General features: G+C 39.0%; 1 protein-coding gene across 1 annotated transcript in view; it reads left to right on the plus strand.

Annotated features, from left to right (window-relative positions):
* itga10 (integrin, alpha 10) overlaps nt 1–18,071 on the plus strand; it is a 144,656-nt gene that overhangs the window by 11,998 nt on the left and 114,587 nt on the right. Inside the window, exon 2 of the mRNA XM_039763251.1 lies at nt 15,742–15,856. Coding sequence (XP_039619185.1) covers nt 15,742–15,856 — 115 coding nt within the window. The remainder of the gene's footprint in view (nt 1–15,741; nt 15,857–18,071) is intronic.

Consider the following 18,071-nt stretch of genomic DNA (forward strand, 5'->3'; position numbering starts at 1 on the left):
TGTCTGTTAACTGATATCTAAGGTTTCAAGTGTTTTGTTTTGTTTTTTTGTTCTGTGGACTGACATTGCCTTTTATCCAGTTTCCATTTAAAAAACATTCATTGCAATGCTATACACTGGTTTATCTTTCTATATGGTTCTTTGTCCATTTCAATCAGTCTTCCTCAGCTTATCTTGCTGGTTGGCGTTTTGAGTTTTGCTCTGAAACTCTGCAATATGAAAAATGTCTACATCACATACTGCAAAACTAGTTAGGCTTTACCTAAGAAGGCACTTTTACCATAGCTCTTTCAAGATGGGTGGGGATTTGTAGCTGAGCTACATGATTTTGTCATTTGTATTGGTCTGTTCAATTATTTCTGTTTGTTTGTGTGTCAGTTGTTTATGGTGTAGAATCAACCACCTATTGAAATAAAATAAAGAAGACACATAATTGACAGCTGCTGACCCTTTGAGGTGGGACTTCCTGTTTCTGGTCAAAAAGATTTCCTGGGTACTTCTATATATAGAGAGACCTCTGGTGCATCTCCATCTTCTTTTCATTCCACAATCTCCACCATTGTAATCACATGTGCTAAGATCAGTTTGATGGTGCCAGGGCCAAGGAACCCTTAAAATCGGCCTCATCCCAGTTGGACATTTTCCTTAATTTCAGTTTGAAAAAGAATTCACATCCACTAGGACTCAGGTTGGTGTGACTGTTCTGGTTTTGTTCAACTTTCTTTACTTTGGGGTATCTCCATCATTGCTGTGAATCAATTTGCATCCATTTCAGTTCATGGCTTTAGGTTAGCTTCATTGTTTTCCACCATCTTCAAAATCACAGTTTCTATCTGGAGTATGTGTGTGTTTGGTTTATGACATTTTTGTATGTATTGTGTGTAATAGTTATTTGGAGGATTTTGTTTTGTTCTAACTGTATATAGTGTTTATTAGCCAAGGGAGCAAGCGAGAATAATTCTTTCTGTGTATATAAATATTTAGTTTTTCCTATTTAATTTACTTAATACAGGATATAGGAACATTTTCTGCCATCTGTATATACAAACTCACTTTTCTTTACAATGTAATCACCTCATTGTGATTTACTGTATTATCACTGTCATTTATGGAAATAATACTTAAACTTGTAATCAAAGTATGGTTTGATTTGGCCTAGTCCAAGGTTTTTCGTGGTCTCAGACCTGGGAGTGTAGCAGCCAAGTGAAGGTATTTTGAGATGGTCATTACATAATACTCAGGGTTCACTTTCATGAAGTAAACAGTAGTTCATCCTCTTAGGGCTGCTTCATTGGCACCAACCCAGACTTGAAGAAGACACCTACCAAGAGCTGAAAACATATATTAATGCATTGAGGAGAAAGAAAAGAGCATTACAGTACTGAGTTTTTAAATAGAGGGGTTAACTTTAACTATTGGGGTCAGATTTCAGAACTCACCTCTTTGACTATCTCAGGAGACTAAATATACAAAGCAGTGTAAGCCAGAGGTCAGCTACTGCTCATCCTTGGGTTTAAGGGAGAAATGTTTAAGGCCAGATTGCATTTCCTAGAACCAGCCTTCTTTTATGACATGCAAGAGGGACAATGACCTTAATCTAATATTTATGTATATGCATATGTATTTGATTTATAACTAGTTTAAATGAAACATTCTTCTATGAATCTTTTCCTCTAATAAAGTTTGCAGAGGTGGCTCATTATATAAATCAACACTAATGAAATTCTGAAGTCTGGTGAGCAACAACCCAGAGATGCTGGCTGATGGTGAAAGAGCTTTATCTTTCTGGTGCCTTAGACTATGGTTAAGCAATGAATATGGTCCTGGAAAGAATGGCAATGGGAAACATTGTCATTTTCGGCATTGTAATGTCTATTGACTGTATAACTCTTGTTTCACTTGTGAAGACCTCCGGTAACTCAAATGACTTTTCCAATATTTGTTCCACTCCAGAATCTAAATTGATGAATTTATGAAACACCTTCTCAGGTTTTGGCCAAGCTTTGGTTACTTGCTTTGATTTTTCTTTTGGATTTTTGTTTTTCAATCCATTTTTACTGTATTTGTAATTTTGTTCATTATTTTTCATGATGCTTTTTTCTTTTATTGCAGTTATTTTTGAAATGTTTATGTTTGCTAATTTTTTTAGTTACTTTATTGTACCCTGTTTGTCCCAATTGATTATGATCCCAGGAGACAGGGATCCTTACTGTTCAGATATGTGGCCGAGACTGCCCTGCAAGAGCATCAGGTAACACCAAGTTTGAATGTTAGGTCATTGCTATCTGAGTGAGCTGCTCCCCTCTTAATATCAACTCTGGTAAAAACTGGATGAGACAGGCTACAGCTTTGAAAGGGGAAGGACAAAGAATAGTCAGCAACAGGCTAAAATTATTACTAAATTATGAGTTATACAGGAGTTAGTCTGGAAAAAAATGAAGGAAAAAGTATAAACCTTAAAACGGTTTAAGAACCGAGCATTGTTGTGCTAAAGTATTCCCTTTATGTTAAAACAAAGTGTAGTTGCTTTTTGACTATACAGCTCCCTCTTTTAAAATTAACATCATTGGCATGTGACCATAACCAGTGATGTCAGAAACACCTGTAGCCATGGAGGCTGACTTTTTATAAACAGCATTTTCTTTTCAGCTAATAATAAATACATGTGCCATTTGGAATAAGAACAATGTAGTTGTGCTTTGCTTTTCACAAAACCACCATAATAATAACAATCCTTCAAATGGAATAACATAGAAGACATGGAATTTAAATATGAGAGGTTTGGAGCACGCACCGATACAGTGCATTGCCACACCCACCGCAAACCAACTCGGGATCCAGATTATGACCCGAGTGCAGCCATGCAATGGATGACCTCAGCACCACACTAGTTCAGATGGAGTGGAACAGTGTGAGGGTTTTTTTATGGTGGCAAGAGTGCCAATTCTGCCACCAACCCCCAAGTTTTTCCCTGCAGGTTGGAGGGCCTACATGCAGGGATGGATGCAGATTAACATCATACCCAGGACGGAGCAATTGCAGGTTAAGGGCCTTGCTCAAGGGCCCAACAGAGCAGAGTCCCTTTTGGCATTTATGGGATTCGAACCGGCAACTTTCCAATTGCCAGTGCAAATCCCTAGCCTGAGAGCCACCACTCCGCCCATCAATATGATATTATGACTGTATTTATGGCTATGACTATTATAACAATAACACTAACCTTTGAATGCATTGCTGAAAGCTTATTAAATTAAAAGTCAAAATGTGAAAGTCTCCCAAAATGGGTCTGTATTAAAAGTTCAAAACAAAGCAAATGTTTTCCTCCGTTGTTTATAAACATCTGTGAATTTACTGATGACACTTTGGTTTGCTTAAAGTGCATGAGAAGTGATACCTCCCATTTCCTGAACAGGTGGAGACAATAACACTGGATCTTAGCAAAGTTTCCCTAAGACGTGTAACGGATAAGTGAACTTTTAAAAAACACACAATTCTGATTTTTACTTTTTGGCAAAAGGTTTTCAATTTGACTCTTTTAATTTTGCATAATGTACATTGTTTTGTAGACAAACAATGTGAAACAAAACAATGTGAAAAGTTTTTCAGCTGAGTAATTTTTCAAGGCTCCGGATGTAGCGACAAAGACATATGTGACATAAACTGATCAACCGACTTGTACCACATGTATCACTCCAGGATTGGGGGGTATTGCACTTTACTAAATTTAGGACAGGAGGGCAACTGACCCAATACCCCCACCATAGATATTGCTAGTGTTCATAGCATTCACTCTTTAGCGATGCATTTTGTCATAACAACCAGTCCTCAAATTTTAGAATGTGATTTCACAATCAAAGCATATTTTAACGGACTGTGACGCTGATCATGTTCTTGTCCCGATTATAATCTCTGCTTAGTCATGCCCTTAGTCATGCTCTAACAGAACTAAAACGCATATGCTCATTGACCATATTGATGTCTCTGGTGATACTGAGAAACAAATGAGTTGCATTAGTAGACCTGCCTATGAGACAGTGACAGAGGGTCAGAGGAAGAGGGACATAGTTTGGGTGTAAACCTGCATGTTGTAATCCCATTCCTACATGGATATTTAGTTCTTGTATGATATTACTGGTATTTTCTTGGAGAGAACAAGATGGCTCCTTTATTGTATGATGATGTCATTAAATAGGTGTATGTCATATTGTGTTACTGACTCTCTTTCTCCCATTTTCTCCTTTCTTTTTGTGTTTTTCTGCTTACTATTTAAGGGAAAAATGGCTACTAGGGTGCTAGATGCTGGGCAAGCATCATTAAATATGGCTGTAGAGTGAACCAAGTATTCCTTTTTTGGCATGATGATTATGTCAATGGAGTGAGATGAGGGAATCCTGTGAAATCCTCCATACATTGATCGGACACTTTAGTGTCTGTCGATTGCCTGGCTAGAATACAAAATTAGTAGTTTTATGATGGTGTTGGCTCGGATTGGCTCCAGCAGACCGCCGTGACCCTGTAGTTAGGATATAGCAGGTTGGATAATGGATGGATGGATGGATGATGGTGTTCTCCATTTTATAATGTGGAATGATGTGCTTGCTTATTGAGACCTCCACTGTGAACTCCATAGACTGCTCCATAGTGTTGTGGATATCGGCATGGCGACAATGACAAGGTAATTGTCTGTTCTGCTTCACACTGTTCTCAAATTGAAAATGGCGAAATGTCTGGCCTCTTAGAAAACAAAGAACTAATGAGGCAAATCGAATGAATAACAAAACTAAAGACCCATTGCGTTTTACTTTGTATGGAAATACCTATATATTAGAGCTTCTGGAAAAGCCATGCTTTTAACATTTTTTTGAGTGTTATGTTTCTATTTTCCAGTACTGTACATTAATTTGTATTCTGCACTGTCTCAGAGAGATTTAAGGGACCCTGCTACTGGTGACCCATGACAATTGGCTTGGCTTCAGTGTTAGAATGTATTTATGTTCGGTTTTGTCAAGAGGAACAAGACACTACAATTTCCACTCTGTGGATAATGAAGTCAAATTAAAGCTAAGTCTGCTATCCCACTATAGCTGCAGATACAATCATTGCCAGATTGGACAGTTTTACATTAATTTGGTTTATTTTAGATAGAATTGTGTAAGGAAAAATGAGCTTCAGCATGATGGGTAACCTTGGGCAATCTTTCTTAAAAATAACATAATAGGTACTTCAAACATTTTCTTTTTACATACTGTAGAACCCCAATACTCTTGAAAGGCTGACCAATCCCTTCACTTGATGATAAACAGAAGCACACTAAAAGTGATTTAGCTATCCTAACTGTGAAAGCAGAAATTTTTTCTCCTCTTTGTGCAGATTTCACGGGAGATTGTGAAGTTTCTGATTGAAGCAAGTTGGATTAGGCTGTTTTCATGCTATTGTCTTTAAGCATTATAAAATTGTTAATTTGATGTAGCAGGTAGTGTGGATATGGTGATTAAGACTTTGGACTTCACACTCTAAGGTTGTTGGTTCAAATCTCGCTGCTGACACTGTGTGATCACGAACAACTGTCTTCTCTTGCCTGTGCTCCAATTGGAAAACCAAAAGAAATGTAACCAGTTATGTTTTAATGTTGTAAGCTGCCTTGGATAAATGTATCAGCCAAATAAGTTATTTTACATTACACTCTGGTGAAAGGTAAAGTGTTCCACTTAATTTCTTAATGCAATCCTAACTTTTGTTTTCAGTTTAGTGAACCTAGCTTTTGCAACTTGGTTACATGATACATCATTTAATTTATGTACTTGGACACATCATCAGAACCTGGTGTCATTGGGTGTTTCAGGTCTATAGTACTATCACACACCCTCTTCTAGAAGAATCAACTGAGGTTGATTAGGCTTCAGCCTGTGTCCAAGTGGCTTACTACAGCACCACGGCTCTCTTCTTTACAGACAGAGCCCTCAGTAGGCTTTCTCAGCAGCCTTCAAGTTTTTCCTGATCACTCTTGCCCTTGACAGCCCTCAACCATCTCCTGGTATTTTGCCTTCTTCCTCTCTCAGGCCTCCTCCATCCTGTCCTCCCATAGACGCATAAACACAACCTGGATGAGCAGTTTTGTGGCCTCTGAATGGATAAGAATGTTGGGTCTCAGTGTAGTCTGGATGATGTGAGATGATATTATAAGTTGCTTTTCTAGGTCGACATCACCCAGTCCCATGCTGTGTGTAGCAGACCAATCTCACTGTGCTTTAATAGCTACCTTGGTTGCACTCCCTCCTTGATAAATGCCTTCTACTGGCATCTGTCCACTTGATGTACTCTTCTGTCACTGATGTGACCACTTGATAATGTCACCATAAATATCAGTCTTCCCCTAGAGCCTAAGAGCAGCAATTTAAGCTATGCTCCAACATTCCCTTCCCTAAACACAGGTAACAGTCTGGTAAATCGATCTTTCCTCATAAGGAAAGTTTAGATGGGTTTGGTAGGACATCATAGACTCCCTGAGTCAAGAACTTAATTCTTCCAGATGTCCTCCCAGGTGATCTTCCACTCCAAAACCTGCTCCCACCTCATCCATGCTCCTTGCTGTTTCATTGCCACTGTTTTGTGATTCCTTTCCTCCTTGATGGCTGCTTGAAGTTTCCCCAGCCCAAACTACTTGTCTTTTTTCCATGGGTAGTGTTGTAAATTTCTGTCACAGCACTCCCAAGCTCAGCTCTGCCCTGGGCTACTCTTCCCACTAGGACTTTGTGCTGAAGTCAGGCTTCTGCTTGTCTCACAGCTTTGCCTTCCACTTCCTCCCTGTCCTCGCTGCAATCCCTGCTCTGGCACCTTTGGGTCACCTGACTCTGTATGCGGCATGTGTTTTCTCACTCTAGTGACCATAAACTCCTTCTTCACTGAGCTAAATGGGACTGTTAGCTTATTGCTGTTGTCATACAATGTTATACTGCTCAAGCTTCATGGCAGACCTAACCATCTCCAAAGATGGCTGCTGACCTATTGCTCAAAAACGTCCACTGCCTTAACTGGTACCTTAATAGATCAACAAGGGCTAAAGAATCCTTGGTAGGATCCCATGCTTTTAGGTCCGGGCTTTAAATTTTCCGGGAAGCCCAAACCTATCCAATGCCTTCAGCCATCCCTTTGGCTTGTTGCTTGCATCTTTGATGGCTGCTTTGTCTCTTAGGCAACAGTTAAATGTCTTGCCCAAACTCTTCACTGGTTGCTCTGTTATGGATGGTATCTGTTCTTCTCCCACTGTCAAGGGGCACTTGTCCATGACCCTCTCTTTCTTCTGCACCACTGACCTGGGGCCTCATGTATAAAAGGTGCATACGCAAAGAAATGTTAGTAAGAACTTTTTCACGTTCAAATCGCGATGTATAAAACCTACACTTGGCATAAGACCACGCACTTTTCCACGGTACCTCATACCTTGTCGTACGCAAGTTCTCCGCTCGGTTTTACAGACTGGCGGCACCCAGCGTCAAAGCAGTGCTACTGTTCCTGTGTGGTTACTCTTTATTTTCCTGACGCGGCTTTATAAACACACTGAAACTAACCGCATATTGTTTATTAGTGTAACGCATCTGATTGTAATTAACGTAACAATATAATGGTCCAGGGAACAGCCATAGTATTCCAAATACCATAACTGCTTTAGTGTTGTTACTCTCACTTCTTCTTTCAGCTCCTCCCGTTAGGAGTTGCCACAGTGGATCATCTTTTTCCATATTACTCTCACTGCGCCACTCGGAGTATTTATATCACTGTATCTGAGTGTGAATCACAGCAGCTCGGAAAGAGAATAAATCGGTATACAGTTTCATGGACACGCTGTCTCAGCCACTGCAAAACGTTTTAAAGCCTTTCCTGTACAGACCTCGCGGTTCAGAAACGGTTTCATCCCAAGAACTTTAAATGCACTCAATCAATTGCACCTTGTAGAACTGTTTGTACTTATAAGTAGGCTACAATCACCCCACTGTAAACTTGCACTATAGTTATAATATCGCACAACCTGAGCCACTTTATAAAGTGCGTATTTACATATGATGACGATATCATTTTTAAGGTGAAATGCAGCAAAATATGTTTTATTAAATTATACAGATAGAACTTTAACTTTATCTAAATAATCCATATTCTTCACTGGGAGTGTCGTTAAGGATAGAATAATTAAACATGTACTACGAAGATATTTCAATGTTCCTTAAACGTTTTGAAGAATCGGCGCTAAACTTACTGATGGCTTAACTTCTATTACTGAGCTGATTGTGTGGCGATCGGTTACTTGGGGAAAGAAAACCACTGACTGCAGTGACGGCTACGCCAATATATATTGAATATAAAACAGAAAGAGAAAATAACACAGCTAAAAACGCAACGACAAATTTCGGCAAAAGTTAAATGCTTGTGTCATGAGCACAAGGCGGTTATGCAGTGTCAGCTACCTTACTGACATTGGCAGGCGAAGGAGCCACCGATTCTTCCTCTGCCCAGTGCCACCACAAGCCTAGAGCCCCAGTACTGCTGCAATAAATTATTTCATCGAAGTGAAACACATGTTTAATAACTTGCTTTAACTCCTATCATCATGAAAATGATATCACGTATACATCTCAGTATTTTAGTTATTCAGAGAGCTGTAATATCACAAATGTAATGGATTGTGTGTCCAGTTGGAGGAAGAGAGCTAGTTTAAGAAGCAAGTAGTGATTCACACACATAGGCACATAGAAGATCAAATACAAAACAAAACTATTTAACGTGCTACTTTAATTACGATGGGATTTCATAAACTGGTTAATTAAACAATTTTAAGATGAAGTTTATGGATGTTCTACTTTAATGACAAAATAAACTACGTGATTAAAGTGGAAATGTCGAGATTGAAGTTGACATTTCGTGCTTTTTCCCCCACGGTGTGCCTTTTTTTTCTCTGTACCCTAAATAGCTTTCATATGACACTCAGACAGTGAGCTACAACTCGGCTTTTCACGGCGACTTTGATATGTGACTTCTTTTTTATTTCCGGCACTGTGCAATTTTGTGAACGTGAGCTTTCAAGTTTCTCCAACACGCTATGTCACTCAAATTCCTTTTGTTGATTATACCACGGTTTATTTGAACAAATAGTAAGTTTTTTCCTTTGCCTCCACTTGGTATTCGCTGAAATTCTTATATTTTCCCCCGTGCTTTTCCCATTGTCTTTTCACATATTCATATTCAAAGTGGGAGGAGTTGGGGCGTTACATAAAGCACGTGCACGAGGGTTACTTTTCACGCTGATCGGGATTTATGTAGCGGAAGAATGTGGAAGTTGGAGTACGCACAGATTCCTGTATCTGGATTTTTCTGTGCGTAAGCACATTTCGGCTTTTTTGCTTACGCCATGTTATAGTGCGAGTTCTACGCACGCCGTTATACATGAGGCCCCTGGACTTTGCTGGCTTAAACCCTGCAGGATCCATCTGGCTTCTGGAACCTTTGTTGTCGTCATTATTAGATCATCCATATATGTCTTGATTGGCGATTGCCTTGTTCCTGACTTGCTAATATGCCTTCAGCAGCATATTTATTGCCAGAGTGAAAAGAGTTACAGAGATGGTGCAGCCAGTGCTAATTCCTACCTGCAGCTGGTGCCTCTAATATATCACTGGCCCTGAAGAGACCCTCATCCTGAAGCTACCATAATAAACCATTACAGAATCTTTTATTTTCCCTTGGGCATAGTATCTCTCGACTTACAGTTCAACCAATTTTTGTGGCAAGATCCAACCACCATACGATCAGGTCCCCTCTGGCTTCTCTGATAAGCGGAGTCAACACACCTGTGTGCTCCAAATATCCTTGGGCACTGGGAATACCTCCTTCTGTACACTGGGGTCTGTGTTCATTATTCAGCAGGAAATTGGAGAGACGTTTGGCCATAATGCTGAACAAGACCTTGCTTTCAGCACTTAGTAAGGTGATTATGTGGAATTTATTGATGTTCTCTGATTTCTTCTCTTTGTTTATCCACACACCCTCTGCATACCTCCATGCTTCAGCAACTTTCCCTTTCCTTCAGATTTCCTTCAAGGCCTTCCAAAGTCAATAACATAGCTTTGGACAGTTCTTATAGATCTTGTGTGGTACCCCACTTTGCCCTGGGACCAAGCTTGCCCTAGCCTTCTTCACCACAGCATCTACCACATTTAAGCTCCTTAATATTAAATTCTGTCTTAGGTATTGGTGGAGGCACTGACATGCTGCATGGTCCAAGAGCTTGGTCTTTCTCCAGTTTGTTATATGTCTGTGTCAGATATTTATTAATGCTGTCTTTGGTACACTTCAGCTGGCCAGCACGCTTTAAACCTAGGAGGTGCAGGTTCAAGTCTTTAGAGTCCTGGTGCTTCCTGTCTTGCTATATGGTTGCAAGACATGAATGCTATCCAGTGACCTGAGATGAAGACTGGACTGCTTTAGTACTGTGTCTCTCTGGAAAATCCTTGGGTACCATTGGTTTGACTATGTCTCGATTGAGCGGTTGCTAATGGAATCCCAAATGAGGCGCATTACCTGCATTGTGAGGGAGCTTCAGTTACGGCACTACGGCCATGTGGTGCGTTTCCCCGAGGGTAATCCAGCTCGCAGGCTCCTTATTGTTGGAGACCCGAGTGGCTGGACCAGGCCAAGGGGTCACCCACATATCACCTGGCTGCAGCAGATAGAGGTTCATTTCCGGAGGGTGGGACTGGACCATGTGTCTGCCTGGGGGGTTGCCAACCGGGATCCTGAGTGGTTTCATTGTGTAGTGGGTGTGGCAACACACTGTACCAGTGCATGCTCCCCAACTTGACTTGACATGATGGAATGCCAGTTAAGTGCAATATACACTTTCTCATTTTATCATACCTAACCTATTTGTCTTTGGAAAGACAGACAGACTAGGAATACCTGGAGAAAAAGTCAGCAGACACAGAGAGAACTCCACAAGGATGCAAGATGTATACTTGAAATTAGTCTACTGGAGCAGTGAAGCAGGAGCACCATCCACTGCATGGCCCTGCCACCTTACCTTGACTCTATATGCGTTGCCAAAATTATTGTATGTGTTCCTTTTCAGCTGTGCCATAAATAATTTACTGTAGATTAGGCAGGTACAAGTCACTAAAATCGCTAATCTCTGACGAAGAAATAGAAAGACTGCATTTACTCTATATTGAGTAATCTTTAAAAGTATATACTATATATAACCAGTTATATTATGAGACAGCAGTTTGTGACAATAAATTGTGTAAAGCTCCTAAAAGCAAAGTTTACTGCATTCAAAGTCTCTGCAATGAAAATATTGACAAAAGTGTGTCATAAGCTGGGGTATGCTTCTAGTAAATGTAGAACTATAACAAGTGTATTGCAGGAAACTGTAAAACTTATATGTTTAGTATTTGGTATTTTGTGGTGGTGCTTCACTTCCACTTCAACCATTAGTCTAGCAAGGAAATTTTATTTAAATAGAAATACATATGAAAGGAAAGCATACATGTTTGTGGATTACTTGCCATGTTTACTTCTCTTCCCCGCTACAACAATCCCCAACTTTTACTTTTTGTTTGTTCCTTTTTATATAAACATTAAAACTTATATTGACCCTTCATTATGAATTCTCACTTAATAAATAAATCAATATTCCATTACAGTTTGTTCATTCATTCAGTTACTTTCAGAACTGCTTAATTCAGATCAGGGTTTGAGGATACATAATTTATCATCAGTATCATCATCTTTCCACTTTCCCGGATAAGAGTCGAGATAGCAGCACACTGAGCCTTCTGGCCAGGCCTCTCTACACTGTGTGCACAATTATTAGGCAAGTTGTATTTTTGTGGATTAATTTTAATATGGAACAGACACAGTGCTTTCAGTCAATCCAAAATGTTAATAAACCTGAAACCTGAATGTTTCACAACGGAAATGTGAGTGTGAACATCATCAGGGGAATACATATGTGCACAATTATTAGGCAACTATTAGTGTGCAGATTTATTATGCAACTAAAGGAAAAATGAAAATTTTCCCATCTCACTTGTTTATTTTCATCTGTTATAGTGAGAATAATAAACACCTCAAAATTTACAAATAAACATCTCTGACATTTCAAAAAAAATCAATCAATCAATCAATGACCAATATAGCCACCCTTCTTTCCAATAACAGTCATAAGGCCTTTCCATTCATGGAGTCTGTCAGTTTCTTGATCTGTTGACGATCAGCTTTTTGTGGAGCAGTGACTACAGACTCCCAGACACTCTTCAGAGAGGTGTATTGTTTTTCTCCCCCGTAAATCTAGCGTTTAAGAAGTGCCCACAAGTTCTCGATAGGGTTTAGGTCAGATGAGGAAGGGGGGCCATGTCATTATTCCTTCATCTTTAAGGCCTTTACTGGCTGGCCACACAGTGGAGAACTTCGATGCAAGTGATGGAGCATTGGCCTGCATAAAAATCATGGTCTTTTTCCTGTATCACTGTTTGAAGAAAGTGTCTTCGAAAAACTGGCAGTAGGTTTGGGAGTTGATTTTGAGTTCATCTTCAATGCAAAAGGTCCAACTAGCTCATCTTTAAAAATACCAGCTCATACCAGTACCCCACCTCCACGTTGGAGTGGAGCTCTGTGCCCATTACTGATCCACAGGTCCATCCATCTGGTCCATCAAGAGTCACTCTCATCTCATCGGTCCATAAAACCTTTGAAAAAAATCTGTCTTCAGATATTTCTTGGCCCAGTTTTGACGTTTCAACTTATGTTTCTTGTTCAGTGGTGGTTGGGTTTCAGCCCTCCTTACCTTGGCCATGTCTTTGAGCACTGAACACCTTGTACTTCTGGGCACTCCAGGTAGGTTGCAGCTCTGGAATATGAAAGTACTGGAGGATAATGGGTTCCTGGTAGCTTCACGTTTGATTCTTCTCAAATCTTTGGCAGCTAATTTGCGTCTTTTGTTCTCAACACGTTTCTTGCGACCCTGTTGACTATTTGCAACAAAATGTTTGATGGTTCTGTGATCACACACCAATATCTTAGCAATTCCAAAAGTGCTGCATCCCTCTGAAAGACTTTTTACAATTTTTGACTTTTCAGAGTCAGTTAAATCTCTTTTTTGGCCCATTTTGGCTGAGGAAAACTAGCTGCCTAATAATTCTGCACACCTTGATATAGGGTGTTGATCTCCTTAGGCCACACCCTCCCTCATTACACAAATACACATCACCTGACGTGCTTAAATCCAATAAGCATTCAAGTTAATACAGCTTGGAGTTGGAATATACGCATAAAAATGATGATATGGTCAAAATACTCACTTGCCTAATAATTGTGCACAGTGTATATTCAGAAACTTATTAAGCCCTTCCTGGGAAATGCTCCCAAGACTGTTGAGAGAAATAACTCCTTCACTGTGTTTTGGGTCTTCCACTTGGTCTTTTCCTGATTGTGCCCAGGGGAGAGCATTCTAGATGCATGCCCAAAACCAACTGTCCGGATTCCTGTCATTCTGGTGAAACAGCAGTTCTACTCAGAGGTCATTATGAATTGCAAGCTTCTCACCATATCATGTTACTTTTTGTAACACTCGGTTAAGTTAAAGTTCAAGATCTGATGTAACACTCTACAATAAAGCATCAGTTCCCTTTGCATTTCAGTCAAGTTTTTGACACTGTATTGTCTTTGTGTATCTGAATCAGTTAAAAATAGGGTTATTCAGTTAAAAGTAAACAAGTTATAAAAGGAGTTATACAGTTAAAAATAACAAATTCTATTCTATTGTTATTCTTGATAAACAGAAAAAATAAAATCTATGTAAAAATCAAAGTGAATGTTGAAGTTGCTGTATTTGAGATTGCACCTAATGGTAGCATATTACATATCTGTTGTAAAACAATTACTATTGTTTTGAACGTTAAGAAAAACACTAAATTTCTGCATTTACAAAGGCTTGGCTACCACCAGTATTTACAAAAAAAGTTGAAAATGCAAGGAGTAAAAGCACACATTTTCCTGGCATCTTAACTAACAAAATTGTGTTTCCATTAAAACATTCCTTTGACTGTGTTTTTTGAGTTCTAGAAGTTGTAATGGCCGCCTTTAACCCAGCCGGCAGCTACACCTCCAAGACCTGTGGCCTGGATTAATTGCTGAGGTTGAATCTAATCAAGCCGTACCTTTAACAAATTAAACCTTTATCCCCACAATCGACGGTGGAAATAAGCACAAAAGCAAAACAGATATGTAAACTTAAACTGATAAAATGTATTAAATGAAACAGAAAAGCTAAATAAATTATAAATATCCCTCCACCAAAGCAACACCATGGCAAATCCCTAGATGAATATAACTACCCCTCCCTTGCCCTTGTAACATATAACAAACAACACAAATACCAAAAAAGAATGAATGAAATACGGAAATGAACGGTCGTGAACTTGAGTCCGAGTAACAATTGTCCTGAATGCAGATGACTGGTTAAACGATATATGGAGCGTTTGTAATTCCCGTAAAAAATGAAACAGCCTCACCGTGTATCCTCGGCGGTGGTGGAAAATGATCCGACCCCGGGGTCTCTCGATGATGAGGGTGTTGGAGTGAGTCCAGCGGAATGAAAAAACAAACTGGTTGGAAATGCGCGATGTGAAATACAGCAGGTACGGGTGGTTCGTGGTCGTATATCGAAAATCTCCTTCTCTCTCTCTCCTCCTCTCTTGGTTGTTTTTATGGTCCTGTGGCGAATGTAATTGATTAATTGAAAACCGGTGTTTTCCAGGTTTGGGGCTGCGATCTCCTTCCATCATTCACTGACATACACAAACAGTAAACGGGACGATGGAAACAAGACGCACGTGGTACGAACACAAACACTATTACTACTATGTAGCCCCGCTACAAAGTTATATACACAAACCAGAAATGAAAACATTAAGGCAATTGGAGTCAATCAGTTGGACAAAAATTTTTAATGTGGCATAACAGGATTGGTAGTTTTGAGAGCTTTACCATTTTGGTGCCTGAAATTCTTTATTTTTCATAAATTTTTAATGTTAACTTTAAGTAAAACTAACACACAGAACATCTATAACCCCATCTTAAATAAGATGCCATGTCATCTCACCAACTTATATAATGTATAAAGTTATACTGGTTACCATTCCTTATACAGGACTGTATCATCAACAAAGTGATTAAAAAGAGCATAAACAATTCATTTTCAAAAAAAGATTAAACTTCATCTCCATCAAAATTTTCTGTACTTTAAATTTAGTTTGTTTTGGTGTGTTCTGAATAATTAATTTTTCTTGTTTTGGTTTCCTTGAATTACTTTTAAATTAATTTTACAATATCTTCACTGTGCCATTGATGTGATTTGCTGCCAACGTTGTACTGGTTTCACGGCTACCAGTGAATGTCTGTCAATTTAACAAAATACTGTAAGTGCCAGGTTATTTAAGAATGAAATGTGGCTGTTAATCTATGTGATAAATAAAGGAAAGACCCTTCACATTATGCAAAACAAAAATTTAATTCAAATGAGGAATTTTAGTGTTGCTGCTTTGCTAGCTATTGACTGTAAAGTTTAGTCTGTTCTGTTAACAAAGGTTTGCCCATTTATTGTTTGTCCAATACTCTGATTATTTTTCACAGATGGATGCTACAACGTTTTGAAAAATAGTTAAAATAACATACATTTTCTCTTTTCTCTCCCAGCACTTACCTGTACCTGCTTCAACATTGATATCAAGAGCCCTCGTATCTTTAATGGCCCTGCTGATGCACTGTTTGGATTTAAAGTCCTGCAACATGAAGCTGATGGACAGAAATGGTGAGTGTGCAGTGCAGAGTGATGACATTTAGTGCAGTCAGGTAGGTAGTGAGTTGGAGCTGAAACCTCTAAATCATTTTTGAGTAACAGGTTAAATATGAATAATTTTGGAATTACTAGGAAAGACTACCTGGAGTGTCAAAGTGCACCTCCCTCAAGAATAATGTGCATTTGTCATAATTTGCAGATGGTTATTGTTTGCAATTGTGTGGTTGTGTGTGTTTTTTTTTTATTTACATATTGTTTTCCTTTATAAAGGTGTCTTCTGCTTGTAAAGTACCAAGAGTTTTACTATGCCATGTATATCAAGAGTTCCCAAAATGGTCGATTTGAACTTTCTAAGGGTCGATAGTTTCAATAAAAAAATGTGGAGGTCGACGACAGCAAAAATAGACCCCTTTACTGCTCCTATTAGTTTGTTACTTCAAAATATCTATGATTCCAATAGGTACCTAATTAAGTAAATAAAAAAATTAAATAATTCAAAAAAACACTTTTTTGATAAAAACATATTACATACCAAACTTGCGAATGAAAAGGTAAAATGTATCATTAAAAGAGTCACACTTAAGATTGCATGAAAATACATGTAGCACAAACATGTCTATGTATTGTCTTATCAAATGTATCAAAGCAAGTGCGGACATGAAAAACCGTTGCATATCTGCACTTGCTTGCGGTGGGACGAGACGACGGATATTCGATATTAGCAGAATCTATCAGTCTTCTGTGGTCATGCTTTCATAAAACACTATAAATTGGTTTGTTTGATGTGACATGTACTTATTTGTGATTTCAACTTTGAATATAATTATTTATTGAAGAGCAGTACTACGAAAAAGAAAATCGGAGGACACAGTTTATTTTTTTGAGTTCAAGTGAGTACATACTTTATTGGGTTTTTTTTTTAATCACAGGGGCTGTTGAAATTGTTTGTTAATAAAAGTTTTTATTTCTTCAGATAATATGACTGAACCAAAAAAGAAATGCAGACAGTACAGCTTGGACTATTTGTACTTATTTTGAATTCACATATTTATTTATAAATGTCAAAAATGTAAAAAAAAACTCTGCTCGTATTTTTTGCTTTAATTTTTGTTAGTGCAGGTTTCGATATTAAATGTTGCACAAGATAAAGCCATATTCCATAGTCCTTTTATCTTTTTCAGTCATTAATTACAAGTGATTAAAATGAAAAGTTTGATATCTAGTGAGATATTTAATATCGAGTACTGTACAAATGTATTAATTTGAGTAAGTGAAGTAAATGACTAGGGAGTCGACGGTTTTGAAAGTTTTTGGTAAAGTGGTCTGCGGCCAAAAAAAGTTTGGGAACTCTTGATGTATATAAACTGCTCAAAAAAATTAAAGGAACACTTTTTAATCAGAGTATTAGAGTTGTTTAACAATCAGAGTTGTTAATCAGTTTCAGCTGCTTTGGTGTTAATGAAATTAACAACAGATGCACTAGAGGGGCAACAATGAAATGACCCCCAAAACTGGAATGGTTTAACAGGTTGAGGCCACTGACATTTTTCCCTCCTCATCTTTTCTGACTGCTTTTCCACTAGTTTTGCTTTTGGCTATAATCAGTGTTACTACTGGTAGCATGAGGTGATACCTGGACCCAACAGAGGATGCACAGGATGGCACATCAATACGTGCCATTACCAGGTGGTTTGCTTTGTCGCCCAGCACAGTCTCAAGGGCATGGAGGAGATTCTAGGAGACGGGCAGTTACTCTAGGAGAGCTGGACAGGGCCATAAGAAGGTCCTTAACCCATCAACAGGACCGGTATCTGCTCTTTTGGGCAAAGAGGAACAGGATGAGCACTGCCAGAGCCCTAAAAAATTACCTCCAGTAGGTCACTGGTGTAAATGTCTCTGACTAAACAATCAGAAACAGACTTCATGAGAGCGGCCTGAGGCTCCGACATCCTCTAGTGGGCCCTGTGCTCACTGCCTGGAACCGTGGAACTTGATTGGCATTTGTCATAGAATAAAAGAATTGGCAGGTCCACCACTGGCACACTGTGCTTTTCACAGTTGAGAGCAGGTTCACCCTGAGCACATGTGACAGACGTGAAAGTGTCTGGAGAAACCGTGGAGAACGTTATGCTGCCTGTAACATCGCTCAGCATGACCGGTTTGGTGGTGGGTCAGTGACGGTCTGCAGAGGCATATTCCTGGAAGGACACGCAGACCTCTACAGGCT

This window comes from Polypterus senegalus, chromosome 1, assembly GCF_016835505.1.
Source record: "Polypterus senegalus isolate Bchr_013 chromosome 1, ASM1683550v1, whole genome shotgun sequence".
NCBI classification, from domain to species: domain Eukaryota; kingdom Metazoa; phylum Chordata; class Cladistia; order Polypteriformes; family Polypteridae; genus Polypterus; species Polypterus senegalus.